Source organism: Cygnus olor, chromosome 4 (genome assembly GCF_009769625.2).
Source record: "Cygnus olor isolate bCygOlo1 chromosome 4, bCygOlo1.pri.v2, whole genome shotgun sequence".
NCBI classification, from domain to species: Eukaryota; Metazoa; Chordata; class Aves; order Anseriformes; family Anatidae; genus Cygnus; species Cygnus olor.
The window spans coordinates 9,969,130-9,982,211 of NC_049172.1; the positions used below are offsets into that span (position 1 = coordinate 9,969,130).

Below are 13,082 nucleotides of genomic sequence, written 5' to 3' on the forward strand. Positions count from 1 at the left end.
ATGAGGGTGGTTTCCCTCTCCCCTTTCCTAATGGTTTTGAAATGCCTTCCCACCAAGGCTGGCACGGGGACAGAATTTTTCTTGTCCCAGAATCCCTGCTCTTTTGCTAAAGCATCAGGTGATTTTTATCTTTTCTTCTAACACTTGACCCTGGACTTTTGCCCTTTTGCTGAGCTTGCAGGAACATCCTATTCCTTTTCCTCTTCCCCCATATAGCTTTTCACATCCTGGAAGTTCATCATAGTTCAGAAGAACACATGCAAAATAAATAAATAAATAAATAAAAAGCAAACAAGCAGCATACTGTTCACATCAGTCACCAGCACTACTGTAGCATAACAATTTTTGTGTTAAAGGGTTGGTTGTAAGGTGCTTTTCAGTAATAATAAGTTTGGATGGGAGTATTTTGCTTCATGTATGGGACCTAGATGATTATTTGCGGGTACATAAATACTTTACCCTACTGAAAACTGAACAAGTCACTGCTAGATCCCTGGCATAGGATTTTTACAGATCCTTCCATAAACTCTTTTGGGAAGTAGTCCCAATCACTGCTTGCTCCATGCATCCCCAGTCTGTAGCCCCACAAATATCACTGTTTAAGCAGAATTTCTCTCCATCCTCTGGGCTCAAAGCAATGAACGACATTAGAGAATTTGGCTGGTCTCTCCCTCTCTCTTTATATTAATCCTACAGCCAAAAAGGAGAGAGAAATACCTCTCCACTTCCCAAGTGTCCCTGCTTTTTCAAGCCCCACAGAGGACAAATTAATATGCAACTTTTTTTTTTTTTTTATCTCCATAGTCAGAACAGTGTGTTTACATCCTAGTCTCCATTTTCTTTTGTGTAAAAGCAGAGATCTCATCTCTGCAAGCTCCAGAGATATAAAAGCTGGAGAGAAAGAAGGGATCAGCTAAGACCCAACACAAAAGGCAATGCTTTTTAAATCAAACAAGCAAAATACCAACAAAACAAAATAGAAAGCTCAAACCCAGCACGCTCTTATTTAAAAATAAATATTTCAATGAGTCAGAGCAAAGATAAATTCTACCACAAGGAATCTCTGATTTGCAGACTGCCTATTTACACAAGCTTCTGTCTATTTACCCTGGAAAAGTTGTTACTTGCATAGTAATCAAGCCCACGCTTACTACAGCTGTTGCGGAGTGAATGAACCCTCTTCTCAGCTAAACAATGAGGGGGTTCAGCCAAATTCATCGTCCAAGAAGAAGGGACTGAGAAGCACACAGTATGTGAGGCCTAGGGAGAGAGACTGACATCTTACTAGGCAACTTAAATACATCTCCTGGGTAGAGAAGCCATAAAATATTTTTAAACAAATTAAAAAAAAATAAAAAAGAAGGCTTGTCTACATATGCATTTGTTACTTATTAACTGTGTATGTTTTATGTTCTAATTCCACTACGTTACGCTGAATTACAAGGTTAGACTGATGAGGCACAAGGCACACTCTTTGGAATAAGCATGTCCACACTTGGATTGTGTAGGAATTAATGTCTTAACCCATTGGCAATCCATATGCTTCATCACTTCTTTTTCCAGAAGGTACAGCTTCTGCTTCAACTGCAAATTAACAGATTTTGACTATCCATTGGCAAAGCTATCCCAGAAAATTTCTTCTTGCACAAGCACTGATTTTGAAGATAAACAAAGTACAGGTAGTAATGCACTTCCATTTGTGAAACTCCTCCTATTGAGAGGCTTTCACTGCCAGTTTTACCAGCCACACATCATACCCCAAATAAACGCTGGCAAAACCTGTAATGTAGCATCTGATATGAGACCCTCTGTTTGAACCTTACTCACAAAAACAGACAATGACCTTTTCTGATAGTCATAGCAGAAAAGGAGAAATCACAGTCTTATTTTATTTTAGGGTGGCCAATGCCAAAGTGAGAACTCTAAAAGAAATTGCTTACATTCTTGGCAATATTGGACATTGTTTTAGTTATACAGTTTTTATTTTTTTTTTTTAATATTTTAAAAGCTCAGTGCCTGCAACCTCAAAAGATGACAATAACTTTCTTACTATGCTTCTGTTTGTAAAAATAAATGATGCTAAAGCAAATTTATTTTCTTTAAAAGAGTGTTTTTTTTTATGAACAACATAGGAGCTTTGTCTCACTGAGTTATTGTAGTTAAAGCCCTGAATCCTTCTGCTTTCAGGTTGAAGTATGAAATATCTAACAATGCCACTTGACATTTGTGCAACAAGACATTTGTGACTTGGGTGATAAAAACAATGCAGAACAATCTATAACATCCACACAAACTGTTTACATCTTATAAGGCATTGCAAACATTTGGATAGTGCAGCAAACCCTCATTATTCAAAATTAGCAAGCTTGAGTGTGTAATGAGGACAGCAGAATGCCTAGCCAAAAAAATAAAAAAATAAAAAAAAAAAAAAACACCTACCCCCAAAAACCTTTTAGTTGAGACTGCAAACACACAGTTTTTGAGCCTGAATTTCTGAAAACCTACGTAATACAAAAGTTAAAAAAATAATAATAAAAAATAAAATAAAAAAGTTACAAATATATCCAAAGGGAAATTATTGTAGAGAGAAAGTACACTTCTGTGGACCAGAAAAAAAAAAAAAAAGAAAAAAAGTACTTTCAACCACAGGTTCATTATGAACAGAGTAAATACATATTTAAAAAAATAAATAAATAAATACACAGGAGAAATATCGGTGTTGTGTAAATTGAACTACGCCACACATTTAAAAGATAAATTACGCAAGTCATAGCCAAATGCTCTGCACAAGTATTCTATCTCTAAATCATGATGAGATTTTTGAAAACTGTGCATGCTGCCTGCAATTTTTGTTTGAATATGTAAGCAGAACGTTAGCTTATAATCTAACATTCCTCAGTCAGATCCAATCCTTCACGCATTCCACTACCTTACTACTACCCACGTGTAAATAACAGATCATTATCAAACATTATTTTCTATAAAAGAGAAAGTGCCCATCAAGTAAACAGATTTTATCCACAAATGCATATGCTATATAACTAAAAAATTATAAAACTATAAACTGTAAAACTGTCAGCTGTAAAGTTGGCGTTTTTTTTTTTTAAAGCAATGAATGCAAAGAGCAAGGAAATTGCAGTAAAATACCCATAAGCTTGAAAAAAGAAGTTGGAGGGCTAATTCTTCTGTGTATTTCCTAACTGCTTTTGTTCGTGCAGAATGTAGTTATATTGCTTTGTAGGCACATTTACAGGCATAAAAAAATACCCATACATGATGATCTTTAAAGAGAGGATATTTAAATGTTTTTTTAAAAATAAATACAAATAAATTGCATCTTTTGACAAACAGTTGCTGACTTTATAAACCGAGTAAGTTACCACTGCTGAACACATACCTCTGTTATGAATGACTTGGCTGTCGAGGGGTTCATCACAAGAATAGCCCGTCTCAGAGTGTCCCGGTAGCGGTTCAGTTCTTCTATTCGCATAGTGGCAAAGAGCCCTGTGATCATTTTATTTATGTTGTTTTCTACCTTCTGCAATGCTACATCCATTCCCTGCTGAGATACTTTGTCCAAAAACTCTTGTATTCCACGGATATCTAGGAAAATCAAAAGCCAAGCAAGATGTTAATTGGTAAGCGGAATAAAAGACACAAAAATCCATTCAGCTTCTCTCACAAAAATGTTTTGTTCAGTATCAGGTAGACCCCTCTGGGCTTTAACTTAAAATTCACTGGAGCTCTTCCCTAAGCTATGCTTGTGGCATTTCTTATAGTGCTAAAACACAAGAAACAATGGCTACACACCAGCTCCTGTCCAAAAGTACCACTGAAAACCAAAACAATAGATATTTCTAGCAACTTTCCTAATTTGGCCAGTCAATTGTTATGCTAGTTCCATACAGGATTTTCATGCTAAAATTCATAAGTAGCAGTGAAGCTAAGATGACTGCAACTTATAGTGCCTTCCTCTGAGTAAGGGTTGTCTGAGGCACTTGGAAGTGGGAGGAAGGGAAGTAGATTCTTTTTATTGCTGGACTCAAAATTATGTTACCCACAGCAACACTACGTAGCTTCAACTAAGTGAAGCTCATTAAAAAGTCTTAATGTCGTTCTAAATTGCACAGTTGTTTATTTCCTTGAAAAACAAAACAAAAGGCAGACAGAGTTGCAATGGTACTGCCTGCTCTAGTCTGATGCTGCCAGCACTGGCTGAATTTAAGTCTTCCAACTGCTCTAGCGGAGCCTTCTGGCTCATACCAAGTAAATCCTTCTTTAAAAGCGAGTCACAAAGGGAGAACTGGTCCACAGAACACTAAGTATTTTCACCACCACCACCACCTCATAATATCTTTAATGTTCCCTGGACAGAAATGGCTGGGTGCTCTCACATTGAGATGCTACCCTCAAGCTGGCGGAAGCCTTTTCCATTATGGAATTTCACAGCCAAGAGCAAAAAGGGGTAGTTTTGGTTTCCCCCCTCTTTTGAATGGTTTTATTTAAATAAAAACTAGAATCTTCCAATTTAAAGTCACTCGATGACTTCCCAAGTCAGAGCAGGATCTCCTGGGCCTCAGGGAAATCCTGAGTCCTCCCTTTCTGACCCTTATTCACCACTGCAGTTTCTAAATCTTTTTTATGCAACCAAGCCACCAGCTCCCTGATGTGCAGTCACTCAGACCCGCTCTCCCGGAGGACACAGCAGAATATCCTTCCCTCCCCGTGCACCAGCCTCCCACAGACCAATCTGATCCCATTTAGAGAACAAGACGCAGCCTGAGAGACAACACGACAGATATGGTTGGGCACAGGCATTAGGGGCATGGTATTAAATCCCATCCCTGCAGGACTGCAGTCTCTGCTCTGCCTCCCTCCTACAACCATGGTGCTCTACCAGTGCCTTGTCTTTGTCTGGATCACTTGTTTTCCAGGGAACGGTCACACCCGAGGCCACAGGCTGATCACACCTCTTTCTTCAGGAAATGTCTAGTATCTGAGAAGACTTCCAAGTAGATTGTCGTGAGTGCTTGGTTGCTCTGAGGCCTCTCCTCCTCTCCTGTCTTCTTCTCCCACTCCCTTCTTGATTTAATCATACTATGGAATGGGGAACCTAAAAAGCATTTATGCTACAGTGAACTCTATAGATGCAGTTTTCATATGACATGGGAGGACTGCAAAAGGTTGGAAAATCAGAGCAGACTGGAGGGATGCCTGAACATGGCAGACTGTGAGCCTCAGAAGAGATGTTACACAAACAGCCACAGGCTCAAGCAGGAAAGGGCTCTCAGATGACCCCTAGGGCGGCCTATTTTGCAGGAGCTAAAAGTGATACTGTGCTGGCACACTGTGATAACAGCTCAGGGCAACCCCACGACAAACCACAGAGAATAGCAGAGCACATTGCTGTTGTTTTACTTTATCAGGACTGCAGTAACTACATTCTCGTAGGAGTACACTGACAGATAATGGCCTTTAGAGGGACCAAAGTCCATTTTAAGCCTAGAAGAAATAATGAAAATCAGCCTTTTTGAGAAAAATATTGTGAGAAAACCTTTTAAATACCTTCCCCAAAAGCTGCCTAGACCCCAGGAGCCTTTGAGCCTTTGAGACAGCAGTACTCCCAGAGCTTGGCTGCTCCATGTCAGTCCTGTGGATTCACAAAAGGTTGGGCTGCAGGGGAGGATTATGTGTTCCCCCCCTCCTCATCCCCAGCAAAGCATCCACAACATGGCAGGGAAACCTCTGTGATACACCCCTGCAAAGATTAGGGAGGTATCACATGTGGATTTAGCATGGAAAATGTGACTGGGAAAGTACAAGAGCAGAGCAGCTAAGGCCTGGCTGGTGACCACGGCAGACGAACCCTGCATGGTCCGAGGAGTCTAACAGCAACGCTCTGACATCCAGACATGATGAGCCTGAGGGGAAAAGCTGAAAATACCCGAGTTAGAAGTCTCTATGCTGACTGCTGGAAGAACTTTACTAAAACTAAAGGCAAGCTTTCCTCTTTTCCAACCTTAGTCAATGCTCTTTCTGTTTACCTATGCGTTTATAGACTGGGGAGGAGGCAACGCACTCTGAAGTTTAAAGGTGCTAACAAACACAGGTGATGGTGCCATTTGATTTCAGGCTTGGGTAAAATAAAGTAACTGAGAGGTTCTGGGTTTCAGAGAACTCCAATGGCACAGTCAAAAAGACCTGACGCGTAGAAAGACATTCCCATCTTGATCCACTTATTTTTGGCAACAAAGACTAGCATGAGAGAAACAAAGTTCAGTCTCCACAGTAAAGAAAATTCTCTGCAAAGATGTTCCAGCTAAAGAGCATTACAAGCAGCCACCCAAGCAGCCATCAGGCAACAGATTCCCAAAGCCTCTTCCAAACACAAAGACCTGGCCACGTAACAGCTTAGAGCCAAGCAGCCCACAAAAATAATTCAACAGCGTTAGTCTTAGAAGTCAGGCTGCCACCACCAGAAAGTTGGGTCTCTCGTCTAGAGCTCTAAAATACTGCAAACTGGACAGAAATTTAGGCTAGAAACAACATTCAGCACAGCAACACCAGCCTTCAAAGACTGCCGAAACACCAGTATTACTAAAGTATTACACTTCAAGAATAGTTTAAACACAAATAAAATACATGCTTATCCTAAAAATAAAGTTCTATAAGAGAATCAGATACTAATTACAGCTTCTATTTAATATCTAAATCAGGAAAATTAAAATCAATCTAATCAGAGATGCTAGTTGTTTTTTTTTTTTGGCACTTTGAACACCAATTTAAGAAACAACAAGATTATTTGAACGGCTACAAATATGCTTCGATTTATGCAAATGATACAATAACTTCTTTAAAATAACTTCTTTCCACTTTAACTCCTTCATTCTGAAGTTCCTGGGGCTCACCCACTCTGTGAATTATTCAGCATCCAGACAAATGGAGTAAGAACTGGATTAAAAACCCTCAGAGTCCAAATTAACGAAGTATACTGAGCATATGCAGATTGGACCTAGATATACCATCAAAATATTCAGGGAGGAAATGAATTTCATAGGAAAACTTTTAATAAAATTTAAATTCTATAGCATAAATCCATATATTCTTCTCCGATACCAGAACATGGAATGCAGATACCAAAGTTTCATTTGTTCTTTCAAAAACAAGAACATCATTGCACTTGACCATAATTTATAAACATGCTGGAATTATCGGCTGATATTCTGTATAATCTGTGTAGTCCCAGAAACATGATTATAGGGTCAAATTATTTTATTTGCCATGAATATCTGCAAATATGAACACTGAAGCAACTATACTGAATGTTCCTTGCATGAAGGGACAAAAGTGAGAGAGGCCCAGTAATATTCTGAAGTTCAGCATTTATCAGGTGATCATGCCAACAGTGTAGTATCAGTGCTTGTAGGAAAACAGTAGTGTCCTAATGGAAAGGACACCAAATCATGTGTCATAAAACTTCTTGACTAGTTCTGCCATTGGCATTGATAAAACACAATGCCAAGGACAGGAAACAAATACAGACTCTGCTTTACTTCAGCCTACCCAGTAGAAAAATGGAGATACTGGTGATGCTCACCTGCTGCTGTGAAACAGCGGAGAGCACAAAAACACCCTGCTATTTAAATGCTATTTAAATCACGATGGTACTTCCAATATTTCATCAGCAAGTCACTAGCAATGATCATATTCAAAGCGTATGCCAAAGAACAGATGCTACCACTGAATGGGCAGCATTATCTTTCCTGCGTGGATTGTCTGAAAGTGGCACATTTCCACACTGCACTGTGGAATCATCTTTCTAATAGATAAACTCCTTCTGCAGAAAAATCTGGCAAGCAACCTGTGGCACAGATGGCTCCACTGCGGGGAGACAGAACTGTTCATGTCTGGAACACAGGTGTTTCTCGCCCTGAATTTGCTAGCCAACCTGTTGCCCAGCCAGGAGACACATTTCTATTTTCTATGTAAATCAGATGAATCACAGCCATTTCCAGAAATGCAGAAAAGCTGCCCATTATCACCAGTATTAATTATTCTCCTTACTGATTAAAGTCAACATTACCGTAGAGAAACAGACTGATGCTAAAGCCAAAGCTACCTCCTCCTCCTTCCATCTCAGTGTCATTGTTAGTTAAATTACCTTTTCTGTTTTTTACTGTATAGCCATCACTTCAACTCTACACATGCATACACAAAAACATAGTACCATTCTGCAATCAGATATTCAGCATCAGCTATAAGAGTTAAACCTGGCTGGAAATTGAAAAGAAACATTACCAAATATTTTCCTTTTCAAACAAAATTGTGGCTGATGTCAGACATTGTAAAGTTTACTTGGAAAGTTTAATAAACAAGGAACAAAGAAGCAAAATTTATTTGTGTGGGTGAGTGCAAGACCCATGGCCTCCTACTCTCTGAAGATCTGACTGATGTATTCAAATGCCACTTGACGAATCAAGCTGAGATGTGAATCCAGGTGCCAGCTTTACCACAGGCTCGTCATTACTATCAGTTAATGAGGAGATGACCTATGAAAGTTCACAGCAAATGAAATGCAAGCACCTAAACCCATACAGTCTATTCACTGAACATCTTTTGGGTACTTGAGAAAGACCTTAAGATACAGGTAAGCATCTTAAATACTACTGCAGAGCATACTCAGAGCAGAGTTAAGCATCCTTCGAACTATGGGTCCGATACCTAAATCTTGACTGCCCAACCTGGCAGAAACACTTGGACCTCACCTAGCACAAACAGTAACACCATTTAATGGAAAGCTTGGCAACTTCATGGTAGGAAATATGCACAAGCAGGCAGATAGGGTAAAGTAGCCAGTATTTTCAGTAGATCATGAGGATTTAAAGTCCAGAGATTTCCTTGACACCAGATTTACAACGGCTGTGTCTTAGCTCTCTTTTTACTGAGGTTGCTACACTATATATGTGACACCTGAAACAAGGAGATTCCTGACTTCCACTGCCTGATCTTAGTATCAAAAAGTAAAACTTGCTCTTTCCACAAGTTTCTTCACTGCTGGATCGCATAAGTTACCTCTTGCATTTCTGTTTCTATGCCAATTTCAGTGGGAGCAAGTCCCTTGTTCTGTCTTGAGGAAAATCTAATGATTAGGACACCCTAGTTCGAGATAGGCTGAGGCTAAGGCATCTCATACAGAAAAAGTAGTTTTTGTATGTAAAAGTAAAGCTTTTATAATCCATACAAAATGAACAGCAAACACTAAACGAACACCTCGTATGCCAACTATGTATTATTCTTACTAAAAATGAGAACTCTTTAGGTTAGAAATAGATACAAATCTTTAAAAATAAATTTTCACATCATGCTATAGCCAGAAGAGAAAGATGGTACTAGTCACCAACAGCAAAAAATTAATCCATCCACTTTTATCATTGTATACCACCTAAATTACAAGGCATTCGCTGTTGCTGAGCACTTTGGTTATCTCAAACTTGGTTTACAATCATTAGCTCATCCTCCCTCTGATACCATTTTAGATCTGAGAACATTTTCCTTGCAGTACCCAGATGATAAATTCCATCTGATTCAGCTGTGGTAATAAAGGTGAATGTACCTGTCATAAATATTCACTGGCTGATTTACACAAAAGACCACTTTATTTGTACAGTTGATGAGAAAAGCCATTGTATAACAAATGGCACTGTTCAAATTCTTATCGAGAAAGCTTTGTAAGTTGAGAGCAGTGATCCTTCCTTACACAATGATGGCTAACATGACAGCAACTATTAATTATGGAAATGCACTGCACACAAGGGAGATGTGCAGCTCTGGCTGGACTCTGACTGTGGCACCACTCTTCTTAAAGCCTTGAGCAAAGCATTCACATTGCTGTGTTTGTGTTTATGTTTATTAACATGCTTAAGGTCTAGACTAAGAAAACAACAATTTAACATGATGATTCAATAACAGTCCTTCATCCTATTTTAATAGCAGTGGAATTCCCTCTCATTAGTCAGGTTATATGTAATTCAGTGAAACTCCAAAGTGAAAGAAACAAAAAATAAACAAAAACCAAACACCTACTGTGGTGGTTTTATTCAGGTGGGCAGCCAAGCTCCACCACAACCGCTCTCTCACTTCCCCCTCCTCAAAGGGAAAGGGGGAGAAAATATGACGCGAAGGGCTCAAGGGCTGAGATAAGGACAGGGAGATTGCTCAACAATTATCATGATGGGCAAAACGGACTCAGAGTAGGGAGATTAGTAAGATTTGTTGCCTATTACTAGCAAGCTAGAGAAGAGAGAAACAAAGGAAAGAAACCAAAAACTCCTTTCCCCCACCCGCCCTTTTCTACCTCCTCTATAGGTCTGTCCCGGGACCTGCTCCAGCAGGAGTTCTCCACAGGCCGCAGCCTCCTCCAGGCCACATCCACCTGCTCCACCGGGGGCTCCTCCATGGGCTGCAGCATGGAGATCTGCTCCATGTGGGACCCATGGGCTGCAGGGGGACAGCCTGCTCCACCAGGGGCCTCAACACAGGCCACAGGGGACTTCTGCTCTGGTGCCTGGAGCACCTCTCCCCCTCCTTCTTCACCAACCTTGGTGTCTAAATGGCTGTTTCTCACTCCTCTCACTCTCCCAGCTGCTGCGTAGCAGCAGATTTTTTCCCCCTTTCTTAAATCTGCTCTCACAGAGGCACAAACAACATCACTTATTGGCCCAGCTCTGGTCAGCAGCGGTGCCCTTATCTAACATGAGGAAGCTTCTAGATTCTTCTCACAGAAGCCACCCTATGGCACCCTGCTACCAAAACCTTGCCACATAAACCCACACCACCTACATAGCACTCTCATTGCTTTTTATCCGTATTTGGAAACTGAGCACTAGTTCCAACTCATTATAAATACATTTAAGCTCAAATGCCTAATTACAGGTGGAATTTCATTTATATTATCAAAAATTTGGGAACATAACAAGTAGAGATTATATTTCTCAGGGAAAACTGAAAATGTATAAATGGTAAGAGTGACTTTCTTCCTCCCTCACTTGCAACTTTCTGAAATTTCACACATACAAAAAAAGGCATAAAATGTTTCAAATTTCTTAATATAATTCAGTTGAGAAAAAGGAAGAAAAATAAACACTGTATTGGTGTTTCTAAATACATTTCCACATCAAACCATAAGAAGAGCATGTAACACTAATTTTGTTGTTTGATATGAACTATTCTGGCACTACTGAAATGTCTAGGAAATCCTTATTTTAAAGGATCCTCCGACTATGCCATTCACATTAGTTTCTTTTTTGTTTCATGGCATACTTCAATTATTAAAGATTAGACTTCAAATAAGGAAAATCAATACAGACAATCTCAAGAAGCCAAACCAATATTGTGGGAGAGATGCTAACTTTCTTAGTTTTCAAATCCTGCAAGACTTAAGTTTCCAACCTTAGTGATGACTGACACAAGATTTTTCATTTGAGTTTCTCAGCTTTATAACTGGGAAGAAAGAAAAAAAAAAGAAAAGGATAAAATAGATAAATAAAATTGAAGCTAGAACTAATACTTAAGAGTATCAGCTGCTACCTTAGGTTTTTGAAAATAGAAAGGGAGCCAGATTGTGATCAACCCTCACTCATGGAGACTGACAAGCCAATAAATTCTACAATCACATACTTTTGACTGTATAACCCACTTTCTACCTCTTCGATCAAATTCTTTTTGACTACAGTTTGCATTAGAGATTTCCAAAAGGCCTCTAGTAGTTTTCATTGAGTAAAACATCTTGCGGAGAAATAAATTTTTCCCATCTGTTGCCTGCAAAGATAACAGCTTAGAGCCTAGTGCTGTTTATCTTCAGCATTTACTCTCCTCTTAGAAATTATGCCAAACTTGAAAAATTGTACTTATATCCTACACAGCTGTACAACACAGCTCTATGCCTAGATACACACCATTATTTAACAGCAATCTATACTTCTGTGTATGATATACTAGCTCTCCCTGTAGGTGCTCAGAACACCTTGTTGGTTTTCAGAAGTGTGAGGTACCATGCATCTCTGTCCAAGGAGGTGGCAGGGAACAGCAAAGTGACTGTCCTTGCATCCCTTCCTGGTCATAGAATAAACATGACAGTGTGTGTGATAATCTTACTGTAGACAAATTGTTCTCTGACTGAGCATCAATCTGCTCCTCAATAATTTTTTCAGTTGATTAAAAGTTTACACTATGGGCACAGGAATGCGTTATGAATGGACTGGCAATGGGAAGAACGCAAGCCACAATACAGATAAAAATAAGATTTACAAATACTGCAATGAATCATTTCTAGCCTTTTCCAATTTTTCTTGACCAGTTAAAACTGTGTCAGAGAAATTTTCTTTTCAATTTATGAACCCACCTGACTTTTATTACATCATTATGACTAACTCATGCTTTTTTTCTAATGGTGGTATAATTTCATCAACATGCAAAATACTCTGATCAAGGGTTTCCTCTTTTGAAAACTGCCCATTTATTTAGCTGCCAAAATATCCACTTACAAGCTCAATTTGAATACTTTTCAAAAGATACTAAAATTGTATTTAAAGTTGAAAAACACTTAGCTAATAGCAGTGGAGATCAGTACAAGAATGAGGTACTCAGATAGTCTTCAAAATCCAAATAGTATTACAATGTCACTTTTCTTTTTTGAAGCTTGCAGTCAGCACATACCCAAATGAAATCTCACACATCTGCAAAACCTCTAGGTAACATATCATTTAGGGAGACATTACACAGATATTAGGAAAACATCTACAGTTTGATTTTGAGCTCAACACTGAAATTCTAGAAACAAAAACTTGATCTTCCTTTCTTATTAACACAACACAGAAGGTGCTCAGATCAAGCCTTTGAGAGTCAGATTTATTCCATCTTAAAGGAAATCAACTTGATCATATAATAATCCTCTCTTAGCTTTCTACATATTCACTCATAGCTCCTGGAATGTGTTTCCCCAACTATTATCAAGGTAAAAAGCAAGAGCATGGCTAATGTTCCACTGGAGAAATATTACAGAGTAATTCAGTTAACTCAAAATT

The 13,082-nt window shown here is 39.0% G+C and overlaps 1 protein-coding gene across 3 annotated transcripts in view; it reads right to left on the bottom strand.

The window, feature by feature from the left end:
• Window positions 1–13,082, bottom strand: part of GRID2 (glutamate ionotropic receptor delta type subunit 2) — an 805,832-nt gene that overhangs the window by 294,999 nt on the left and 497,751 nt on the right. For all 3 annotated transcript variants that reach the window (XM_040555872.1, XM_040555874.1, XM_040555875.1), the window contains one exon: window positions 3,398–3,603. In XM_040555872.1, coding sequence (XP_040411806.1) covers window positions 3,398–3,603 — 206 coding nt within the window. The remainder of the gene's footprint in view (window positions 1–3,397; window positions 3,604–13,082) is intronic.